This window comes from Amia ocellicauda, chromosome 9 (assembly GCF_036373705.1).
Source record: "Amia ocellicauda isolate fAmiCal2 chromosome 9, fAmiCal2.hap1, whole genome shotgun sequence".
Classification (NCBI taxonomy): Eukaryota; Metazoa; Chordata; class Actinopteri; order Amiiformes; family Amiidae; genus Amia; species Amia ocellicauda.
Window position 1 is genome coordinate 42,138,557 of NC_089858.1, and position 23,125 is coordinate 42,161,681.

Consider the following 23,125-nt stretch of genomic DNA (forward strand, 5'->3'; position numbering starts at 1 on the left):
AATTATGTGACTTCTGAAGGCAAATGGTGGCACCACAGTATGTCATAGCAAAGGTGGTGAATACTTATACAATCAAGACTTTTCAGTTTTTATTTCTAGCTAATTAAAACATTATAGATTTATTTCCAATGACAATATGTAATACTTTGTTTAGATCAGTGACAGAAAATCCCAATTAAATCCATTTTAGTTACAGACTGTAGCACGAGAAAATGTCCAAAAGTCCTTGGGGGGTGAATACTTATGCAATCCACAGTATACATTTCACAGATTTGCCTGAAGCCATTCTAGAGGGTGAAAGTGTGTGATGCAATATAACGGAACACAAACAAGTATGTAGAAAACATAACATTCAAAAATTAATCAGTGTTCTCTATTATTGCAACTTTAAATTTATAATCAGAACACTGTTGACAACTCTAGCTGTCAGTTACTAACCTATAGTGCATTTTATTCTCAGATTGACTTTATATCTATATTATTTCTATATCTACAGTTTAAGAAGTCAAATTGCCTTAACGAGCAGCTACTTGGCTTTGGACATGTATACTCAGTATGAGCTTTAATATTTTGTTGCTGAGGAGAGAAGACGTTGGAAGAAAAATCCCCTGTTTTGGATAACCAAGAAGTCAACATGTCAATAATTTATCTTTCGTATAATTCAATATATCAGTCTTTGAATAATTTATCCACTGCACACAGTTCTTGCTGCCAGGGCCTTCATATTAATTTCAATTGCATGGATAGAGGATTGAATTAAACACTGCAACATTTGTTGCACATTAAATGTGGAACATTTCTGTGCTATAAGAAATAATAATCATAATCCAATGTATTATTATCTCAGTAAGGATAACAACACATTTTCAAGTAATGTACATAACACTTTCTCCATCAAAACTATAAGAACAGTCAATTGTAAGTGCACTTCTAGTACCACAAGTGGAAAAGTTTATCATAAATGTATAGTTTTATTTTTGTTTCCCAATACATCCAAACTGAGACAGAATGGTCAGAATCAGAAACGTAAGCATTTATATTGGCTTATGTATGTATTTTTATCTTTTTACTGTATTTCCTGTTATATGTTGTATGCTTAATGCTAATGCAATGCTAATTCTCAGATATGTCTGAGACACGTTAGGGGGTCACACGGTTGGCAGGATGCTAAAAGGTTCAGGTGGTATTGCTTTAACAGCAGGCTCCAGGATTTGATTGTGTCAGCAAGCGCTTATCTATCCCATCTCAGAAACACAAATGAGAAACAAGCAAACACTCTGGCAATACCATCCATATAAAGGTTTTCTCTAGTATGCCACTGTAAAATCACAGTAATGTAATGATTAGGAAAGTGAATCATCATAAAGAATGGAAATGTACAGTAAATTGTGGTAAAAACAAACATGCAAACCATGGGAAAGAATAGTAAAGCATGGTATAACCAAGATAAAACCATGGGGCAACTGCCAAATCACAAATTTCCAGTGGTAAACTTTCCAAACGAGTGCAGGTTCTGAAAAATGCCATTTCCAAATAATTAACATAAGGGGAGGGGGGGACAATTGTCAATTCTAAAAAAAGAAACTCAAATCAGACAGTTCTGAAGGGCAAATAAAATTGCTAATTTGAAAAAGGGTAAATTGAGAAGTAAGGTTGGGTTATTACACTATCCTTCGTGTCTATACAACTGTAGTCTGCTGAAAGCCTTTCCAAGAAATGCATGTCTCACTCTGCAGCCTGCAGGCCTTGTCTTAGTGGGAGGGCCAGGGATCACACCTATTGAAAAGAGATTTCATTACAAAACCAGACTAAAGCCCCAATAACAAACTTGCTTATCCCTCCTGATTCACCCCTCTCCCATTCTGCCTGTCCTTTATTGTTCTTGTGCTCTAACATGCAATTAACATAGTAACGTGTAATTAACACTCATTTCATAGCCTATGATTATGACACTGCTTTGGCAGCTGGCGAACCTCAGGGAGGGCCAGGGTGGGATTTCATGTACCAGGGATGCTTGGTACTGAACACATACAAGTCAGAGGGACTTCCACATAGAACATCTTTTACAGAGAAGAATGATAAATTGTCATCTACATCTTTGTCAGTAAATGTAGAAAATAATTATTCTGCTCTGTCAATATATGCTAGTATGTTAATTTGAATTAAAATAAATGCGCTTCTCTTTATCTTCCAATGGTATAAACCAATACAGCTTTTCAGCATAATTGATGTCACTGTAAAGCCAGCTAATTTGGAGATGTTCAGATCAGTTAAAAGGCTTTACCTAGGTCTCCAAGTATGTCATCCTTAACCAAAGAGAAAAGGGGGATTAAACATGTTGTGCTTTTAGTGTCAAACTAAATAACTACACTGCATCTCATACAAGTTTAAATGTACCGACTTTTCATGGGAAGGGGGGACCCCTAGTGAAATGACAACCACTCCACCGAACCTTTTATGAGTATTTCTGTCACTGTTCTACAGTATGGGTCAGGAAAACTCTGAATGAAAATATGATAGTTTTAATTTAACCACGGCGTTTAAAAAAACATTAATTTTAGTATAAAGTTGTGAGGTTGAATTGTGTAGGTATAACGTACATACAACAACTAAGAATTTAAAACAAACACATGCTATTAATTAACATGGGGAAACAGGTGTTTGGTTAAAAAACAACACAATTTGTGTAAAATTCAAAACAGATACCCAAGTCTCTGTAGCCTAGTTTTTCTAAACGATACATTATTAGCGTTGCAACACCGTTATGTTGTACAGCCAACACACAACGTTGTTAAAACCTTTAATATCGTGTCTGGTTTTGTTCAATGTTTTGTCAACGGTGTGTGAAGTATGATTGTCCTGCAGGAACTAAAAACAGACGTAATGTGCAAATATTGAACCTCTCTAGTGTATGTGACACGTAAAGACCGACCGCCGCCGGGATACAAATCAGATTCCCTTCCCTCAGATCGGCCCGGTCAGTCACTGGGAATCCCACCCGCCGGTACGCTGAATTAGCCTACACCGCATGGCTAAAGACATACCGTATAATGCATATTTGCTCAAGAAATTATATTATTATTATTATTATTATTATTATTATTGTTAAGAAGAGGAAGAAGAATTTGAGTATTGCTAAATTTAGTTGAATACCACATCACTTTCATATTAGGATCCTAAAAGAAACTCCATACTTTTCAAAGATAAACTGTTATCATGTTCTTCTTGTGTTGATCTGCTGTCTCGGTGGAAACGAACTCGTACATAGATTTCTGAAGCGTGAAATAGGCTACTTCACATTTATACGTAAATGACAGAGCCGTGTTCTGGTTTTAGCCAAATTGTTTTTCAAAATTTATTCAATGTCAAAATAAATGATTCACACAATGATACATAAGTAAAAACAATGGTTTGTGAAAGCAGAGTTGCCGTTCATGTAAACTACATGGCCGTCCCATTCCATGTTTAACATACCCCTATAGCTCACGCTGGGCTCCTTTAAGGATACTCCCCGTCAGGACCTATAGTGAATTAAGTGTCGGTTTTCATCGCAAACTCCTCCTCTGCATTATAATCAAGCCTCTCTTCCTTCCACTTCGGCGACCAAACTAACATATCTGCACATTCCTCGTCACTCAATGTGGAAAGAACAACACTACTTTCCCTTAAACCATGCAGGCTTCTCGATCGCGAAAACAACCCTAAATTAAATGTGCATTGCTGCAACTAAATTGGAACGAGAAGTGATCAATATATATCTATATAAACGAAGACAGGAATCCCAAGAAAACTTCATTGTAAAAACTTTCTAATCCTGTGCGCATTGTTTTTTCCCTCACTCATGCAGCCGCAGCACAGAACTTCGGAGAATCAGATTTCACCCTGACTTGCCTCGCATCTTGCTCTCGTTGATCGAGACCAGGCGGACGCGCACGTATGGATCTTAAGGGGTGATTTGGAGGGGGTCCGTCTTTTTTTTTTTTAAATTGGGTTTCGATTGTTTTTGTTTTGCATCTACCTACCTCCAAAACCAGAGGAGGAAGGGGATCGTAGCTGGAGATTTCAGCCTTCGCAATAGAAAAAAATAACACTGCTGAGAAACTAGTTTTTGTTGTTTTTTTCCCTTTATTTCAAAGTGGTTTCTTCATATGTTTGAAAAAGTGCTTATGTGGATTAAATACATACAATCACCGAGTTTTTAACCATGGAAAGGAGAGGAATTCTCAAAATGCATTTTAGCACGAATATTTGAAATCGTGGGAACTCTCAGAAGAAAGGCAAAGTATTTTTTTACGAGAGGAAATAAGACTGCTTCAATAATTAATTTTCTTATTGCAACATCACAAGTACGGGGATATTTACAAATTAAGGACATATATATATATATAGCCTATATATATTATCAGGAGGCTTAAAACTTAAAAGTTTTGTCACTTGCAAAAATGCCACAATTAAACGGCGGTGGAGGAGATGACTTGGGAGCGAACGACGAAATGATCTCTTTTAAAGACGAAGGAGAGCAAGAGGAAAAAATATCAGAAAATGTGTCGGCCGAGAGGGATTTGGACGATGTAAAATCCTCCCTTGTAAACGAGTCGGAAAATAACAGCAGTTCATCAGATTCCGAGGTAAGCATAAACAACCAAATAGACCTTTTCGTGTAGTTTCCAAATTTTAGCTAAAAACTTCCTAACTTCTTTCTTTTCTTTTCTGTTTTCTTGTGCGTGTGTACTTGTTTATGTATATCAGCAAGCGGAGAGGCGTCCCCAACCGAGGCAAGACTCAGAAAGTTACGAGAAACCCAGAGATTACTTTAGTGAAGGTAACCATAAAATAAGTTATTCATTGATTTTGCTCATTTTAAAACGGCACGTTTTATTATTAACTTACTTCTTTCACTTTTCATTTTACTCTCATGCCCCTCTCCCAAAAGCCTTAAGACGACAGCAAGATGGAGGCTTTTTTAAGAGCCCCCCTTATCCTGGATATCCGTTTCTAATGATCCCAGATCTTACGAACCCCTACCTATCCAACGGGTCGCTATCGCCCAGTGCAAGAACGGTGAGTGCCATTACTGAACAGTTTTAAGATTTTATTTTTTGCAGCTACGGCAAGTTGTGTTGATTACCCTTCACTGTAAAATGCACTCCTTGCACACGTTAAAATATAAGTTTGCCTTCCATTGAGCCAGAGTAGAGCGCCATATTCCCTTTAAGTGGCCTCTTCAGGCGCAACCAATCCTTTGTTCACTTCGGGATGTCATATTTAAAACTTATACATTCTTGTTAATAAATAAATAATAATAATGTTCGCAGTATTTATTTATATTAGTTGTAGTATTTGTCTGTAGACTGGTCTGAAGCTGCACTAGTAATATACGGGTGTATTGGGAAGCAGAGACTTGGGGGTGAAAAGTTTGCAGTTAAGCTTTGAAACTTTCCTCTCCCTTGAAGGTACGGAAGTCTTGCTTTGTTCAAGGGTTCGGATTGTTTTAAGGACGTGCGCATAGAAATGATTGTGCACAGTAAGTAACTGAGGTTTACTGTATTTAGGTATGTCATATGTTTGTAGTATCGGGATGATGCTGATCTACGGTTGTTTAATCGCTGTTAGAATTGCGAATTTCGCCGATGTTGTATTACTATAGTATTATTGCAATTTATGAGGCAGACTTTAAACATAACTGCCATTTAATATTGATCTCCATATATTTGATTTTTAAGTTGTGTACATAATTAATTGGGTATTATGATGACAACAGGGCCACTAACCCGACCCTTGTGCTGAAAAAAAATGGCTTTATGACTGGCACTGATGATTTATACGTATATTGTAAGAAGAATGTTGCAGTTTCTCGAGAAAATGATGGGCAATGTAGGATAGTTTCCGCATCAAAGATGATCACCATAAACCACAATTGAACATCATCCAGTGCATGGCAGGCAGCCTGCTGTTGGTGCAACTTTTTTGTCTTAGATTTCTTCTGACGCTGTGTTTATGGTGTATTTATTGCTTGTATGTATGTACATTTAATAATTATGGAAAGAGTTGTACGACATAGCTGAGATGAAATACTGTTGTTGGCTATAACGCCGTTACTCTATACACACACGTATGTGTGTGTGTGTGTGTGTGTGTCTTATTAATTTAAGCTCATAGTTTACGAGCTATTCACGTATTTTGGTGCTGTGGTTTCAATCAAATGCCCTGGCAGCAAGCAGCACTTGCAGAAGTACAATACTGTGAGCTGTTAGCGTAGCTGTGTCAACATACTACCTATAGTAAACTATAGCCATTAAAGCCACTTGCAGAAATTCCGAAACTGAAACCCAGAGTTCATGTGGTGCACTAAATGGCGATGAAATTACATGTTGACATGTTGATACAGTAGCAGTTATTTTGTATCTCCTAATGGCCTTTTAACATCTATGGTCTGTCATTGTAAGCCAAGAAATAACCTCTATGCCTTATTGAATGGCTAATAAAGTGTGTGTGTGTGTGTGTGTGTGTGTGTGTGTGTGTGTATGTGTATATATATATATATATATATATATATATATAAATTGTATTTGTCTGTATACATATCTGGATTAAATATTTCATTGCAAAACTAGTTTTGTAAATCATGAATAACCCATTCCCAAACCTGCATTAAAAACTGTCATCTTAAACATACATTGAAAACATTACTTTTTAATCAACATAGTAATGTGTGTATCAGATACGTAATTGTATTTATTAAACAATGCAGTAAAATAAGTTCAGGAGAAAGGATTCTCAAGAGAAGACAAATCCTGTGTCAGTAAATCATGATAAGAATGATAGATTAACACAATGAAAATAATAGCACTACACTTTAAACAACATTGTCTGAAAGTTGGGAGCATTTTACAAGGAAAGGTTAAAATGATTGCATCTTTGTTATTTATTTGTACCTGTCAAGCAAGTTAATTATGGGGTTTCCATACATATACATTCCAAACTATTGTATCCCAGAATCTGTGAGCAATGCATTATATGATCTAGTCCCAGATTTGACTCATATTCCATGTTTTTGGGAGGGTTTGTGTGTGAATGGTAGAAGTGATCAACTGTTTAAGAACAAGTCATACCTCCAAATATTTAAAAATGGGTTTAAAGGAAATTCAAGACTTTCTTGCATGTTTTGAGGGAGATCTAAAAGTATGATTTAGATTATAATGAATTTTCCATCAGAACTAAAGAAACTCTTGCATAGAATATTGTGAACTTGCGTATGCTCCGATTCAACCGTACTACACTGAAAGAAGGCTACAACTATCAATTGTATGGATTAGCAATAATAAATGTGTTGTATTGTATAATCAAATGTTACCTGAACAGAAATCTGAAGTCTAAATTAAATCTGATGGTTCTGCCAGACATAATTTATTTTAACTCCTATTTTTGGGGGAGTATTATTACCCACTTAAACAAATTATGGATTTCATTGTAATTTCCGCTAATGGGTTTACATTGTTAAAATGTATGTCTTCATCTAGGCTAACTGTTCCATTCATCTCTACCTCTCCCTGTCTCCTAAAAATAAGTGATTTCTTAAAAAAACAACCATGGGGCAGACAAGAAAACAAATGACAGCCAAATGACCCCTCTACCTACACTCTCTTTCCCAAACTATCCCTCCCTCTAGCCCTTCTCTTCAGTTAAAAATGCGTTAGTTGGCCATTGTTATTCTGAACAGGCTCTTGATGGCTACATTGGAGGTCCCCTTTGGGGCTCATTAATTTAATGGCCACTCATTCAGAAGGTGCATACCTGTATGTGGATCCTCTTTTGTTTACCACCACAGTAGTATTATGTAAGTAGAGAGCCAGTAAACAGTCATTTAAAAATGGCTAGCTTGGATTTCCTTGGATTTGCCTCCTTTTTGATTTACTTTTGAGTTGTGGGCTCTATTTTGCATCTAAATGTACAAATGTAATGCAATTTCAGACTGATTGAATCAATCACTTTATTTCACTGTGGCTAATAACAATAGTTAGAATGTTGTGGTTTATTTAAAACTTTTATTTAAAACATTTCCTGTCATGAAATGGTCTCAGACTGTTTTCAATGCTATATTTCATGAATCTGGATTAAATGTTTGGGCATTTCCTTTTTGAACTTGTCTGTACCCCACAGTTGCCATAGTTTACATTGCTTGACAATTGAATTAACCTATTAACCTGAACTTATACATTGTATATTTATAAGTACTTATAAACTATAAATTTGTGCCTACTGTATTCCGTAATGACCACTTTTATGTCGGCATTGCCAGCACACCCACTACTGCTCACCTGGTATTAGCTTTGATAAGGCAAAAAAGGATAAAGGAGTTCAAGGAAAATTTAAACAGATGGTGATACCATCCAGGGAACATTTCCTTTCTCAAACCTTTCAAATAAGTATTTTTGCATGTTCTATTCCAAAAATGTTGAATGGGGATGGTCCCTGGACTAGACCTGTCAACCAGCACAGCCTTTTAGACAACCTAGGAACACAATAGCTGGCTGCTTTGCTTATTTACAGAGCAAGAAATCTTAAACTGTGAATGATAATATGACTGTCAGTCTGCAATGTAGGGAGGAGCATAGTGGTGGCAGTGAAAAACACTACAGATCAACGGGAGAACAATGTGGTAATTACATGGACCATTTTAAGAACTACTGTAGTTTTCAACAACTTGTCTTTTTCAAAGCCACATGCCAAATTATAATCAACAATTTATTCAAGGAAGTTAAAGTATTATTAAATATTAGGTTATAGGGTATATATCATATAGACTACATTATATACGATCTATAAAAAAAATACATTCTTTCTGAACATGCGTTTAGAAAAGGTCTCACTCAGTGTAGATTTGCTTTTATTTATATATATATATATATACACTCACCTAAAGGATTATTAGGAACACCATACTAATACTGTGTTTGACCCCCTTTCGCCTTCAGAACTGCCTTAATTCTACGTGGCATTGATTCAACAAGGTCCTGAAAGCATTCTTTAGAAATGTTGGCCCATATTGATAGGATAGCATCTTGCAGTTGATGGAGATTTGTGGGATGCACATCCAGGGCACGAAGCTCCCGTTCCACCACATCCCAAAGATGCTCTATTGGGTTGAGATCTGGTGACTGTGGGGGCCAGTTTAGTACAGTGAACTCATTTGAAATGATTCGACCTTTGTGACATGGTGCATTATCCTGCTGGAAGTAGCCATCAGAGGATGGGTACATGGTGGTCATAAAGGGATGGACATGGTCAGAAACAATGCTCAGGTAGGCCGTGGCATTTAAACGATGCCCAATTGGCACTAAGGGGCCTAAAGTGTGCCAAGAAAACATCCCCCACACCATTACACCACCACCACCAGCCTGCACAGTGGTAACAAGGCATGATGGATCCATGTTCTCATTCTGTTTACGCCAAATTCTGACTCCACCATCTGAATGTCTCAACAGAAATCGAGACTCATCAGACCAGGCAACATTTTTCCAGTCTTCAACTGTCCAATTTTGGTGAGCTTGTGCAAATTGTAGCCTCTTTTTCCTATTTGTAGTGGAGATGAGTGGTACCCGGTGGGGTCTTGTGCTGTTGTAGCCCATCTGCCTCAAGGTTGTACGTGTTGTGGTTTCACAAATGCTTTGCTGCATACCTCGGTTGTAACGAGTGGTTATTTCAGTCAAAGTTGCTCTTCTATCAGCTTGAATCAGTCGGCCCATTCTCCTCTGACCTCTAGCATCAACGAGGCATTTTCGCCCACAGGACTGCCGCATACTGGATGTTTTTCCCTTTTCACACCATTCTTTGTAAACCCTAGAAATGGTTGTGCGTGAAAATCCCAGTAACTGAGCAGATTGTGAAATACTCAGACCGGCCCGTCTGGCACCAACAACCATGCCACGCTCAAAATTGCTTAAATCACCTTTCTTTCCCATTCAGACATTCAGTTTGGAGTTCAGGAGATTGTCTTGACCAGGACCACACCCCTAAATGCACTGAAGCAATTGCCATGTGATTGGTTGGTTAGATAATTGCATTAATGAGAAATTGAACAGGTGTTCCTAATAATCCTTTAGGTGAGTGAGTGTGTGTGTGTGTATGTATGTATGTATGTATGTATATATATGTATATGTGTATATATATATATATATATATATATATGTATGTATATATGTATATGCATATGTGTGTATATATATATATATGTATGCATCTTCTCATTTTATCCCCACTTTTTTATAAATCTGTTGTGAGTTACTCTGGTATTTGAACTGTGGCTTAGCTGATAATTTTGGTATACTCCATTTTTGTTTCCTATTGTTTACTTTTTTAATTGCTAGGTTGAGACTTAGTCAAGTTGGTTTGTGGACTTAAGTGACTTTGTCTTTAAGACAGATCAATGATTTTAGACAGTATTGAGTGGGGTGTATTTAAACTGGTAAAGCACCGGGAGAAGGAACTGTCAGGACCTGTTGGCTCTACCTAATATTAAAGCTGTGATATATGGAAAGATGCTAGTAAATGTGTTTTGCAATTAACACTTTAAAAGGCCCTCAAGTTTTTTTTACACAACAGATTTTGATGGTCTTTGTTAGCTGGGTGTATGGTGTATTTTAATACAAATGAATTAGGCTATATCGCCAATAGTTTTTTTTTTTTTTTTTTTGTATATTTAAAAAATCACAAAGCATTAAAAATGTTGCATATAGGATGGGAAAGTTTAGTTTTTTTCCTCATTTGAGTCCTAAAAGAGTGTCTGTGTGAGATGGGTGTAACTTTTAAAAAGGCCTTCTTTTAGGCAGAACTTTGTGAGCATATAAAGACACGAGTTTCCTTTCTAGTTGCTGTTCCTGTATTTTTCATGTAACCTTAGCTCTAGTTTATGTTTGGTGGTTGCAGAAAAATTCTTCTCACTCCCTAAGGTGCTTTTGTAGGTACCAGCCCCATTTTGCCTTTTATGGGTTGACTGACTAGTTGAAAATTCTAATATTTGTTAATGATGGCCACAATAAACAAGTGAATTTAACATTTGATAAAAAAAAAAAAAAGGATATTGATTTTATTTTAAAGCCTGTACTGTTGATTGGAGCTCTGTGTAGCTGTAATGAAGATTGACGGAAGGGTGGGATTTGTTATTTCTTGTCTGTGATTGGCTAAACTAGAATGCACCTTGGCAAACAATGGTCGCGTTCATGGAGCGTGGATTTCCACAGTTCTGCACAGTTCTTCGTGGCTTCACCAATGGGATCTGCGCATATCTGCAGAAATCTGCACTACAAGAACGCGACCAGTGGCTTCCTCACAGAGAAGTTCTGCATGGAAATACTTTGACAACGTAAATGAAAACACAGTTAAGTGTATAATATGTGCAGTGCAATTAAACTACCACAAATCTACAGCTGGTATGTTAATAGCCAGCTATTGCTATTTATTTATTCACTGTAACTCAGACTAATAGGTATGTTTCAGAACATAGACCCACAGTCTATATGTTGAATGTGGTTTGGAAACGTGGAAAAGTAAATCGTTTCGTTAAGTAGATTGTATAAATTAGCAAGATGCATAGTATAATACATTTTGTATTTCACTGTTATGACCAGAAAACATTGCCACAAGGATGCTTATGTTAAGGCATCTTTATTGAAACTCACGTTTGCTAAACTATTATTGAAATAATAATAAAATTTTAATTAATAAAAAGTGAAAGAAACATTTTAGTCAGTTGGTTACAGCTGTAATTGCAAAATATTCCTTTATAAACAAATAGTCACAACCTTTAGAGTTCATTTGAAATTGTGACAAAAAAAGTTGTGACAATATTGGGAAACAATAATACAAGTCTTACATAAGATGCGTGAGAGTTGGCAGGTATGCTTTTTTGCTGCTGTTATATTGCCATTTCTGTACATCTTCTAATAGTATTTTTACATAGCCTAATGTTTATTTTGTGTTAGATAAGTATTTTAAAATAAAGTTGCAATTGCAAAAATTGTCGCATTGCGTTATTTCACATTTAATGTATGTCGCATTTTGAATTGGCGGTGGGCGACTTGATAATTCCACAGCTGTTGTCAATAACTATTCGAATAATCAAAATATTTGTCATGCACATCCCTAGATACAGTATGTAGCGTATACAATTACCCTCTAGTTGGTAATAGTCCATAATAGAGGATTTTCTTTCAGTAGTGTACCATTCATTTTAAATGCACTCCATCCCATTTTAATTGTTCCCATTTTTGGTTGTTTTTGTTAAGCTTACTTTATCCTTGACGTACTCCTTTGCAGGAAATCTTGATTTTCTCAGTATCTTGGTTGAGTTGGATTGTTGATGTGGCATTGTTGTACATCTATTTAAAAAGTTTTATGTACATTCCCTCAATGTCTTGATTTCTTAGAGCCCTGATTACTGAGTTTGTATAAATTGAATCAAATGCTTTCTCATAGTTGATAAAGCCCAGGTACAGAGGAAGCTCAAATTCACTACATCTTTATAATACTTCTTGGACGACTTGAATATCATCCATCGTATTATCCACTGCTTGTTCTTGTTTGTTTGTCTCCCTTCTTGTGAATGAGAGTAACGGTTATGTTTTTTCATTAATCTGAGAATTGTTTAACTTGGAGACCTAGCCTGTGTGTGTGTGTATGTGTGTGTATATATATATATGTGTATGTGTATATATATATATATATATATATATATATACATACACATGTGTGTGTGTGTGTGTGTGTGTGTGTGTGTGTATATATATATATATATATATATACACACACACACACACACAGACGTGTGACAAAGGAAAAACCTGAATAAATGAGTGGAGGAACATGATAAATGCAGATGCCTCCAAACAGGTGTACAGTGCGATACAATTAAGCCATTAACATTCTGTCATGTTCTGCGGCATGTATAAAAATGCTGAGGAGGCCCAGATGACCTCCATTTTGGATGAAGATGGCAAGAAGAAAGGATCTTAGTGACATTGAAAGAGGGGTCATTATTGGGGCACGAATGGCAGGAGCTTCAGTCACAAACGCTGCTCAGCTTGCTAGTGTTCTCCACAAGTGGGTGAGTGCATGTGTGGCAACACCAAGAGAATGGTTCAGGTCTGACTGCTTGACCCCTACAGTGAAGGGGTCCGGAGGCTCTGTTATGCTGTGGGGGGCATTTCCCTGGCATGGTTTGGGTCCACATGTCACCTTAGAGGGAAGGGTCACTGCAATTCATTACAAAGTTATACTGAGTAATCACCTTTATCCTATGGTGAAACATTTCTATCCTGATGGGAGTGGTCTCTTCCAGGATCACAATGCCCCCATCCACAGGGCATGAGGGGACACTGAATGGTTTGATGAGTATGAAAATGATGTGAATCATATGCTATGGCCTCCGCAGTCACCAGATCTCAACCCAATTGAACACCTATGGGAGATTTTGGACTGATGTGTTAGACAGCGCTCTCCAACACCATCATCAAAACACCAAATGAGGGAATATTTTTGGGAAGAATGGTGTTCCATCCCTCTAGTAGAGTTCCACAGAATCTATGATTCATAGAATCTATGCCAAGGTGCATTGAAGCTGTTTTCCTTGAATATGTCACCTGACTGTATACTAATATACACTCACCTAAAGGATTATTAGGAACACCATACTAATACTGTGTTTGACCCCCTTTCGCCTTCAGAACTGCCTTAATTCTACGTGGCATTGATTCAACAAGGTGCTGAAAGCATTCTTTAGAAATGTTGGCCCATATTGATAGGATAGCATCTTGCAGTTGATGGAGATTTGTGGGATGCACATCCAGGGCACGAAGCTCCCGTTCCACTACATCCCAAAGATGCTCTATTGGGTTGAGATCTGGTGACTGTGGGGGCCAGTTTAGTACAGTGAACTCATTGTCATGTTCAAGAAACCAATTTGAAATGATTCGACCTTTGTGACATGGTGCATTATCCTGCTGGAAGTAGCCATCAGAGGATGGGTACATGGTGGTCATAAAGGGATGGACATGGTCAGAAACAATGCTCAGGTAGGCCGTGGCATTTAAACGATGCCCAATTGGCACTAAGGGGCCTAAAGTGTGCCAAGAAAACATCCCCCACACCATTACACCACCACCACCAGCCTGCACAGTGGTAACAAGGCATGATGGATCCATGTTCTCATTCTGTTTACGCCAAATTCTGACTCCACCATCTGAATGTCTCAACAGAAATCGAGACTCATCAGACCAGGCAACATTTTTCCAGTCTTCAACTGTCCAATTTTGGTGAGCTTGTGCAAATTGTAGCCTCTTTTTCCTATTTGTAGTGGAGATGAGTGGTACCCGGTGGGGTCTTCTGCTGTTGTAGCCCATCTGCCTCAAGGTTGTACGTGTTGTGGTTTCACAAATGCTTTGCTGCATACCTCGGTTGTAACGAGTGGTTATTTCAGTCAAAGTTGCTCTTCTATCAGCTTGAATCAGTCGGCCCATTCTCCTCTGACCTCTAGCATCAACGAGGCATTTTCGCCCACAGGACTGCCGCATACTGGATGTTTTTCCCTTTTCACACCATTCTTTGTAAACCCTAGAAATGGTTGTGCGTGAAAATCCCAGTAACTGAGCAGATTGTGAAATACTCAGACCGGCCCGTCTGGCACCAACAACCATGCCACGCTCAAAATTGCTTAAATCACCTTTCTTTCCCATTCAGACATTCAGTTTGGAGTTCAGGAGATTGTCTTGACCAGGACCACACCCCTAAATGCATTGAAGCAACTGCCATGTGATTGGTTGGTTAGATAATTGCATTAATGAGAAATTCAACAGGTGTTCCTAATAATCCTTTAGGTGAGTGTATAATGTATATTATTTTTGGTGTTAACAATACCACTATTATCTACTTAGAGGTAGGGGTGGGCGATCTGACGATTTTATATCGTAATCGATCTTGAAGACATCCATGATCTACTTTTCAAGCAAATCAGAGATCGCGATCTTTTATCTCATCATAATAATGTTAAAACTACAACACTTACTGCCTACTAGATGGCTGTGCTGATTGTCAAAATTATACCACTTGTCTTTATCATGTGTTTCATGCATGGTGACAAATTAGAAAAAAAATGCAACATGAACTAGCAGCATGGCGGATGAGGAGCTGGTGCCGAAAAAAGACTTAACATCAGTTGTGTGGCAGTGGTTTGGCTATGCAGAGTCCGACATTTCTCAGAGAAAGGTTATCTGTAAACTTTGTCGGGTAACGGTCGGCTCTTCCAGAGGTAATACGACAAATATTTTCAGCCACCTGAAAAGGAAGCATCCGAAGGAACATGCCGAGAGCGTTTCCCTCAGGTCGGTACAACCCCACTCATCTATATCTTACGAGGTCCCGAAACAAACAGTTATCACTGACCGACACATTAGAGCAGTCGAACAAATACAACAAAAGCAGCAAACGATGGAAAGAGTTGATGGAGGTGGTCACATTCTACTTAGATATGGATATGGTGCCATTCAAGTCTCTGGAAAACATGGGATATAAAAGACTGATCCACACTTTAGACGCACGGTATGATTTGCCAAGTCGCAAATATTTTTCTAATGCCGCCATTCACCATATGTATAGTGAATGCCGACAGAAGATCGCTGCAGAAATAAAGCATGTAGAATTTTTTGCAATTTATTTTATATAATATTATCTATTGGCTGCTGCCACTTGAAGTTGAAACAGAATGTTTATTTTTCAGAATTTGAAAAGTGCACACCTTTGTGTTTATATTTTATTGCAATTTCTGAATACTTTAAGATCTTATTTAATGTTTATCTATTTACTGCTGATTACAACTTTAATATTTAAAATAAAGTTAAACTCAGGCCATTTAATGACCATTTTGACAACTGATTCTTTAATTCAATGTCGTGTTTTACATAGATAAATCCATAGGCTTGTTCCAGTCTGGATATTCTCTGTAGTACATCTCAAAATTGGGAAGATTGTGATTCAGATCGTGGATCATGATTATGTGTTATAAGATCGTGATATGATTTTTTGGGAAGATCCACCCCCCCCCTTCTTAGAGGTGGATGTGCTTTTATGAACCGATATATAAAAGCTTTATTAGTGGGACAAATCGTAAAACATAATTGTATCTGATTGTATTGAGAACTTAAATGAATTGTCAAGTAGTTTGACCTGTCAAAGAAGTCTCAAATGAGGTGATAATTTCAAATGAAGTATGTAAGTTGTAGATTAGTGTGACGTCAAGTTTTAAAGGATATGGCTTGCCTATATGTTTTGAAATAGTTGTAAGTAGATGATAAGAAGTAGTTGGAATGAAAGCACAAATAACAGCGGTTCCTTTGGGTGGTATTTTGGGCATTTGCAATTGGAAACGCATTCTAAAGGGTTAAAAAACAAAACAAAAAAAACACTTTTTACCAACCTTAAAAATCCCTTTATTGTTGTGCATTAGGCCAAGGTAAGCACTATAAACAGTGCTTTTCACAAGCACCCAAACATCTAGGCCTCACCCAAAACACTAATTACTCTGCCTGGTCTTAGTGACAAAGTAGTGTGTGTACGTGTTGGCGGTAGGTTTGGGATAGGCTGGAGACATGGAGAAATCATGCAACAAAGCTGTTTGAACATGTCCAATTCATATATATATATATATATATATATATATATATACCTCTATTTTCCTGCTGGTATTGGTATTTTAAGACCTTGGAGACAATGTAAAGTAAACACTGAATTGTAGTATGAAAGGGCCTCTCCTTACATAAACAAACAGCGTTCAGGAGAGCAGTCCTGTCAACAGTAAAACCTTTTCCACACACTCGGCAATCAGAGAGAAAGAGAGGAACATAAAGGAATGGGTGTTACAGATCCTCACTGCTTTTTGAGATATGAAAGAAAAATTGAGACTTACTACTGTCTAAATTAGCTTTGCTTTTTTAGATTTGGTGTGTTATGGCTCAAGAAATTGCAGTAATTAAGATCTCTTAAACTTAAAATCTTAGCTGAACTTCAGTGGTTGATTAAATTATGAATTGCTTATGGCCTTAATGTGCATATCCATATGCATTTCTCCCAGTACATCCCTTACTAATCCCCAGTACTAATCTCATCCCCATTGTAACTACATTAGTTTTTTTGTAGCCACTATTTAAAATAAAAAAAACCGTTAATAAATAAAACCCTGAAAATATCAAGATAATGCAGAACTCGCCAAATATTCAACAATATTCTCAGTTACTGTGGAAATACTACTTAATTTTTTTTTTCTGCATGTGGAGTTACATACCATAGGATAACATAAGTGGTCTTCTGTCCTGAGAAGTTCTGGCTGCACAATCTGTGCGATACAATAAGAGACAAATAAGAGTTTACAAGAGGCCATTTGACCCATTGTGCTTATTTGGTGTCACCTTTCACTTAACCAATTAACTTATTATAAATCACACATTGTAAGGACTAAACTCACAAATATTGTCACAGTGAAAAAACGTTTTCTTCATATTTAACAATCAACTCTTTCTAAAAATATTTTGGTCCAGGATTCCCTGTAACTGACCTACAGTAGTAATGCTAGTTAAACATATTAAACTATTAAAACCAAATGTAAATCCTGTGAAACTAGCATAAAGTATCCTGAAACATCTTTCATAATCTATTATAAATACTGATAATTCTATGAACGGGATGACATTCACACACAACATGAGCATTATAGGATTTTTTGGAAATGCTGCTCTGTGATTGACTGGTTTATCATATGTGATTCATAACAGACACAATGATACACCACATGCTGCTAATCGAATTTTAAGATAGAACAATGTGTGTGTGTGTATATATATATATATATATATATATATATATATATATATATATAAACATTCTTTGTCTCATTTTGGTAGTATAAATACTGGTCTTTACACCAGAATCTTGACTTTTCCTTATTGTCCTTCTTTGTGTGATAAGCTGGAAACTCTGGTATCTGGTGGTTAACAGTCTCACCCACTCCTTCCCTAGATAAGTATTTACATGCACATCATAGAAACATACATGTTGTATAGTATTCATACTAGCTTTGCTGTTTGATTTTGTTTGTACAATGCAGCACAGTATGATTGCTGGTTCTCTCCCTTATTCTTTGCTATGCTGATTTAGTCAAAGGAAGCCTCAGATATATTCACATGTCTCTTGCTTGGTTTGTGTGCTTTGCTGCCCCCCTTGCCTGGCATTAGAAATTCTGTTTATACCATTTGCTGGCTCCTAAGCACAGCGGTCTGTCATGAACATTTCAATATCCTTTGAGAAAATGATAACCCCCTTGACTCTGTGTGTAGTATGACATCAATGAATTCCTTTGATGTAGCAAATTGAATTGCTACATATATTGCTAAATAAATATATATAAATAACATGTATAATGTAGATGTAAGGTTTAAGTTGTTCTTTCTATTACCATAAGCCATATAATTTCTTGTCCCAATTGTATGTTTTTAAAAACTTTAAATGTTCACACTTTTAAAGGTTTTTGCACTTAACAGAGCATCAAGTCTTTATTTTTTGTTTGTGCCAAAGAAACATCATACATATTTAATATCCAGGTGCATTTTCAAAGCTTTTTACTAGTGCCATAAATGCAGAATTTCAAATAATGTTACGTATATGTGAATTATAAAGCTATGTTCCCCTGGGAAAATTATATATATGTATTTTCATGCATTGCTTCCATCATCATGTTACAATGAGGCAACCTAATCAATTTCATAAGTCACATGACAGGGATGAACACTTAACATTTTGATGTTGATATGCCCAAGTTAGAATGGGGGAAAACTAAAACTGACTTAGAAAACATGTTTAAGGTCATGTGTGGTCAATCATCTAGGCACTTGTTTAACATGTAAATTGTGATTTAATTATAAAGCATGTCTTTAAACTATTTTTGGAGGCAATTAAATTATAATTTCACCCATTCTGAAACACAAGGTAAGATTCTGCTTGGAATCATTAGTGCATATCAAAAAAAGTGGACCAAGATAGACTTGGGTATTGCTATACTGACTTATTCAATGCCTTTACATCTGCTTAGGTAGAGGTAGGACCATTGACTGGCTAGAAAGTAGGAGAGTTGATCAAGGCTTCAATTTCAAAACAATTCTGATCTATCATAAATTACAGACCTATATATATATATATATATATAATATATACACACACACAATCCCTGGAAAAAGTTAGACCTCTGCAAGGTTTTCTCTCGGTACTCCTCTGTTTGTTTCACCAAAGCACTAGCCTACATTATATACTTGTGGACTTACTGAGGCTTAAGTTTTATTACTTAGTCTTACCATTCTGAAATGTTAATACAATTTTCCTGATGTGTATACTGAAGATTTTAGGTCGCATTCATGAAAAACAATTCTGTACAGAAATTCCAAGATTCTTGGAGTGTTTCTGTGAGACGTTGCAAAGCCCCACCTGCAGAAATCTGTGCAGAATCTCCGCAGCCATGCGCATCTCAGAAAAGTTTCTGCGCAAAGCTAGCTGTGGCTGTGAGACAAAAGAGACGCTGCAGATGTTAAGCTGAATTAAAACTACTGCTGACCCCTAGATAGCGGAGGTGAATGACAACTTATCACACTATCAAGTGACTCAACTATGCACAAAAACACAGGGGGTGCAGAAAAATGGCATCAGGTGCTCTGTACTGAAGAGTCAAAATGTGAAATATTTGGCTGTAGCAGAAGAAAGTTTGTTCACCAAAGGGCTGGAGAGCGGTACACGAATGAGTGTCTGCAGGCAGCAGTGAAGCATGGTGGAAGTTCCTTGCAAGTTTGGGGCTGCATTTCTGCAAATGGAGTTGGGGAATTGGTCAGAATGGTCTCCTCAGTGCTGAGAAGTACAGGCAGATACTTATCCATCATGCAGTACCATTAGGGAGGCATCTGATTGCCCCCAAATTTATTCTGCTGCATGACAATGACCCCAAACATACAGCAACAGTCATTAAGAACTATCTTCAGCATAAAGAAGAACAAGGAGTCCTGGAAGTGATGGTATGGCCCCAAAAGAGCCCTGATCTCAACATAATTGAGTCTGTCTGGGATTACATGAAGAGAGAGAAGCAACTGAGGCTGCCTAAATCCACAGAAGAACTGTGGTCAGTTCTCCAAGATGTTTGGGCCAACCTACCTGCTGAGTTTCTTCAAAAACTGTGTGCAAAAGTACCTAGAAGAATTGATGCTGTTTTGAAGGCAAAGGGAGGTCACACCAAATGTAGATATAATGCATAATATCACTTTGCATTTAGTTACTTTTTTCCCCTCACTGTATTTATCAATTATTTGATCCCCTGCTGATTTTGTACGTTTGCACACTGACAAAAAAATTATAGACTGATCATTTCAATGGTAGGTGTATTTTAATAGTGAGAGACAGAATAACAAAAAAATCCAGAAAAACGCATTTAAAAAAAGTTATACATTGATTTGCATGTTAATGAGGGAAATAAGTATTTGACCCCTTTCGACTTAGTACTTCGTGGCAAAACTCTTGTTGGCAATCACAGAGGTCAGACGTTTCTTTTAGATGGCCACCAGGTTTGCACACATCTCGGGAGGTATTTTGTCCCACTCCTCTTTGCAGATCCTCTCCAAGTCATTAAGGTTTCGAGGCTGACGTTTGGCAACTCGAACCTTCAGCTCCCTCCACAGATTTTCTATGGGATTAAGGCCTGGAGACTGTCTAGGCCACTCCAGGACCTTAATGTGCTTCTTCTTGAACCACTCCTTTGTTGCCTTGCCTGTGTGTTTTGGGTCATTGTCATGCTGGAATACTCATCCACGACCCATTTTCAATGCCCTGGCTGAGGGAAGGAGGTTCTCACCCAAGATTTGACGGTACATGGCCCCTCGTCCATCGTCCCTTTGATGCGGTGCAGTTGTCCTGTCCCCTTAGCAGAAAAACACCCCCAAAGCATAATGTTTCCACCTCCATGTTTGATGGTGGGGATGGTGTTCTTGGGGTCATTCCTCCTCCTCCAAACACGGCGAGTTGAGTTGATGCCAAAGAGCTCGATTTTGGTCTGACCACAACACTGTCACCCAGTTCTGAATCATTCAGATGTTCATTGGCAAACTTCAGACGGGCCTGTACATGTGCTTTCTTGAGCAGGGGGACCTTGCGGGCGCTGCAGGATTTCAGTCCTTCGCGGCGTAGTGTGTTACCAATTGTTTTCTTGGTGACTATGGTCCCAGCTGCCTTGAGATCATTAACAAGATCCTCCCGTGTAGTTCTGGGCTGATTCCTCACCATTCTCGTGATCATTGAAACTCCACGAGGTGAGATCTTGCATGGAGCCCCCGACCGAGGGAGGCTGACAGTTATTTTGTGTTTCTTCCATTTGTGAATAATCGCACCAACTGTTGTCACCTTCTCACCAAGCTGCTTGGCGATGGTCTTGTAGCCCATTCCAGCCTTGTTTAGGTATGCAATCTTGTCCCTGACATCCTTGGACAGCTCTTTGGTCTTGGCCATGGTGGAGAGTTTGGAATCTGATTGATTGATTGATTGCTTCTGTGGACAGGTGTCTTTTATACAGGTAACGAGCTGAGATTAGGAGCACTCCCTTTAAGAGAGTGCTCCTAATCTCGGCTCGTTACCTGTATAAAAGACACCTGGGAACCAGAAATCTTGCTGATTGATAGGGGATCAAATACTTATTTCCCTCATTAACATGCAAATCAATGTATAACTTTTTTGAAATGCGTTTTTCTGGATTTTGTTGTTGTTATTCTGTCTCTCACTGTTAAAATACACCTACCATTAAAATTATAGACTGATCATTTCTTTGTCAGTGGGCAAACGTACAAAATCAGCAGGGGATCAAATACTTTTTTCCCCTCACTGTATAATCTATTAAAGCATTCTTACTTTACAGCATTTTTTCACACCTGCCTAAAACGTTTGTACAGTACTGTACACCTTGTGAAATCCTTCAGACTTTGCCTCACAGCTGCTTCTTAATACCCGTATACATTTTTTTTTTTTTTTTTAAATCACTACCCAGTCAGATCCCCTTTCCAACCCGAGAAGCTGATTTAACATTCTCTTGATCTATAGAAGTTTTGGACTCATAAACCTGGATCAACAACCCTCTGCTTTTGGGGATATTTATCCTAACATATGAATATACACTGGTGGTTTAGAAAATAAATTTTCTCAAAGTTGGTATATTAAGAGCTCTACAGTACACCATGTAATTATGTATTCATTTGGCTAATGCCCATCTTTAATTTACATTGATCAAAATATAATGTATATATAAATAAACCACCTTTCAACTTACATGAGGTTTAGATACTGCAGGAGACATGTCCAATAAATGAAGCATTCAGGAAAATAAAAAAATATATATTCATCATGAAGTGTAGTGATAGAATTAAAGAGCAATAAAACCATGTGTAGGCAGAAGTGAAGAGAGGTAAATCAGTTTCCCATGGATCTTGTCTCCGTTAATAAGACTTGGGTGGTTCACTGATATTTTGCTATAACTGCAATGTGGCTTCTGATCATGTGTAGGTGTTTTTCTTTTGCTAAGTGTTCCAACTCCATGTTAATAAAACCTGACTGTGTTAAGTGAAAGGGAGCTTCATCAGTCTGGTATTCCGAACAGATGGTTTTGGTTAGCTTCTCTGAGTCCCAGCTTCCTGGGGCTGGAAGGGGAGGGGGAGAGGTTTGTGAAGATGGAATGGGTTGTGGTTTATGCTATTGATGAATAATGACTACCATCAAGGGCTCAAGAGTTTTGTACCTTTCATAATTAAGCTTTCTTATAGTAATGCCTACCTAATCTTGTACACAATCTTGAAACACTCCTCATTTATTGGTTACCAATTTTCAAATTGATTTTTAATTTACAAAGCCTTGGCTGTGCTTAAAGGGGTTATCATTTTAGAAAAGTATTGTTTGTTCAATTCATTTGATTTGGTACAAGTTTAATACAGTGAAAGAGCATTTTCAATATGCAATATTCACTGTTGATCAACTGCAAAAATCAAATTTTGTCAGTCACTTTGGAAACGT

At 37.5% G+C, this 23,125-nt stretch overlaps 1 protein-coding gene across 1 annotated transcript in view; it reads left to right on the forward strand.

Annotated features, from left to right (window-relative positions):
- Positions 1 to 3,590: 3,590 nt before the first annotated feature.
- tcf7l1a (transcription factor 7 like 1a) overlaps positions 3,591 to 23,125 on the forward strand; it is an 87,332-nt gene continuing 67,797 nt past the window's right edge. Inside the window, exons 1-3 of the mRNA XM_066714527.1 lie at positions 3,591 to 4,628; positions 4,750 to 4,822; positions 4,934 to 5,061. Coding sequence (XP_066570624.1) covers positions 4,443 to 4,628; positions 4,750 to 4,822; positions 4,934 to 5,061 — 387 coding nt within the window. The 5' untranslated portion in view covers positions 3,591 to 4,442. The remainder of the gene's footprint in view (positions 4,629 to 4,749; positions 4,823 to 4,933; positions 5,062 to 23,125) is intronic.